This window comes from Aplysia californica, unplaced genomic scaffold (assembly GCF_000002075.1).
Source record: "Aplysia californica isolate F4 #8 unplaced genomic scaffold, AplCal3.0 scaffold00402, whole genome shotgun sequence".
Lineage (NCBI taxonomy): Eukaryota > Metazoa > Mollusca > Gastropoda > Aplysiida > Aplysiidae > Aplysia > Aplysia californica.
The window spans coordinates 444,209-445,846 of NW_004797672.1; the positions used below are offsets into that span (position 1 = coordinate 444,209).

Consider the following 1,638-nt stretch of genomic DNA (forward strand, 5'->3'; position numbering starts at 1 on the left):
GTTCTATCCCTCCCCCCCCCCCCCCCCCCCACTCCAGGCAAGCACGTTTTTGAGATCGTGTTCCCCATGGCCCACCGAGGCACTGACGCCTGTGTGGGGGTGGGGCACTTGGATGCTCCGCTACACGCCAAGGGCAAGGGCAGTCTGGTGGGCGGGAACAACAAGACCTGGGGCATCAACCTGCGCACGCGCAGAGCGCTCCACAACAACAGCATCGCCCGGAGGTACCCACAGACGCAGGTGAGGGAGAAATTGTGGTAATTGTTGTTGTTGTTGTTGTTGTTGTTGTAGCTTGATTGTTTGTTTGATGTTATTGTTGTTGTTGTGGTTTGCTTGTTTGTTTGTTTGATGTTGTTGTTGTTGTCACTGCTATCATTGCTTTGTTGTTGGTGGTGGTTGTAGTTGTTATTGTTGTTGTCGTTGCTCTTATTGTTATTTGTTTGTTTTTGTTTGTTTTTTGTAGTTTGTTTGCTTTTGTTGTTGTTGTTGTCGTTGTTGTTGTCGTTGTTGTTGTTGTTGTTATTGTAGTTGTTGTTGTTTTTGTTTGTTTGTTTGTTTCTGTTGTTTATGGTAATGATGATGATGATGACGATACAGTCGAACTTGTCCATAATGGTCACTCAAAATTACGGAGAAAAATGACCGTTATAGACAAATGGCCTCTATGGACAGGGTATACGTTTTTGTCACAAAGTAAAAAGTAAGGTGAGTAGAGTATGACCAATCCGTGTCATCGATATCTCCTGACGTCATGTTGGAAACCATAGCTAGCTCACTACTGACTCAGCCACCTGTGCCGCGATCAGGAGAGAACATTCTGTGCTGACGTTACCCGCGCTGAGCTCACTGTGGAGAGAGAGAACTGTGCAGTAGTAGCCGTGCCAAAATGTGTGACTGCTTGCATCAGCCTGTCATCGTTGGCTGGGGGAAAAAGTGATAATGATGTTATTGTGGATGTAAGTTGAGACCAAGTAGGCTAGTCAATGAACTCAGGCTCAAATACAACGTCAAGCATTGAATGTCTGTGACCCACATTATGGGTTCGCTGCATAAGCTCAGCTGATAACCTTCCGGACTATGGATGGGCCGTTTAATTCGGAGGTCCGACTTCATAATTGGTCGCTAACCCAGATTTCGGGGATTTCCAGAAATCTTGACCTACACCAAAAGTGGGCATTGCCCTACCTATATTAGGAGTTTGGTTCAATTGATGTGTATATTTGTTTGGTTATAGAGAAAACTCTCCATGTCTTTTAAAGAAATTAAACAAGGGGCAAAAGCTTGCATCATGCTGGGCTATAGAGATGGACCTTTCATTCGGAGGTTCCACTTCATAAATAAGCATACCGTGATGAAAGTGACGTTAATCCTATACTGGATTCAGAACGTTAAAAAACATGGGGGGGTAGAGTTGCATGACGTAATGGCTACCCCAAATTTAGACCCACTTAGAGTAGAGTAGACTGCTAAGAGTATCGTGGAAGGAAAAGAAATCAAATGAGGTAGTGCTTGATGAAGCCCACGTGGGACGCTCAATGTTAAAAACAATCAGGAAACGACAAATGCAGTTTTTGGGACACCTGAATAGACATAAGGGTCTTGAACATCTAGCTCTCACTGGCAAAATTGAGGGAAAGT

General features: G+C 44.4%; 1 protein-coding gene across 1 annotated transcript in view; it reads left to right on the top strand.

Moving 5' to 3' along the window:
* LOC101852866 overlaps positions 1–1,638 on the top strand; it is a gene marked incomplete at its 5' end in the record, with an annotated part of 11,222 nt that overhangs the window by 2,323 nt on the left and 7,261 nt on the right. The window contains 1 exon segment of the mRNA XM_035971239.1: positions 49–240. Within this exon segment, the coding sequence (XP_035827132.1) occupies positions 49–240 (192 nt within the window).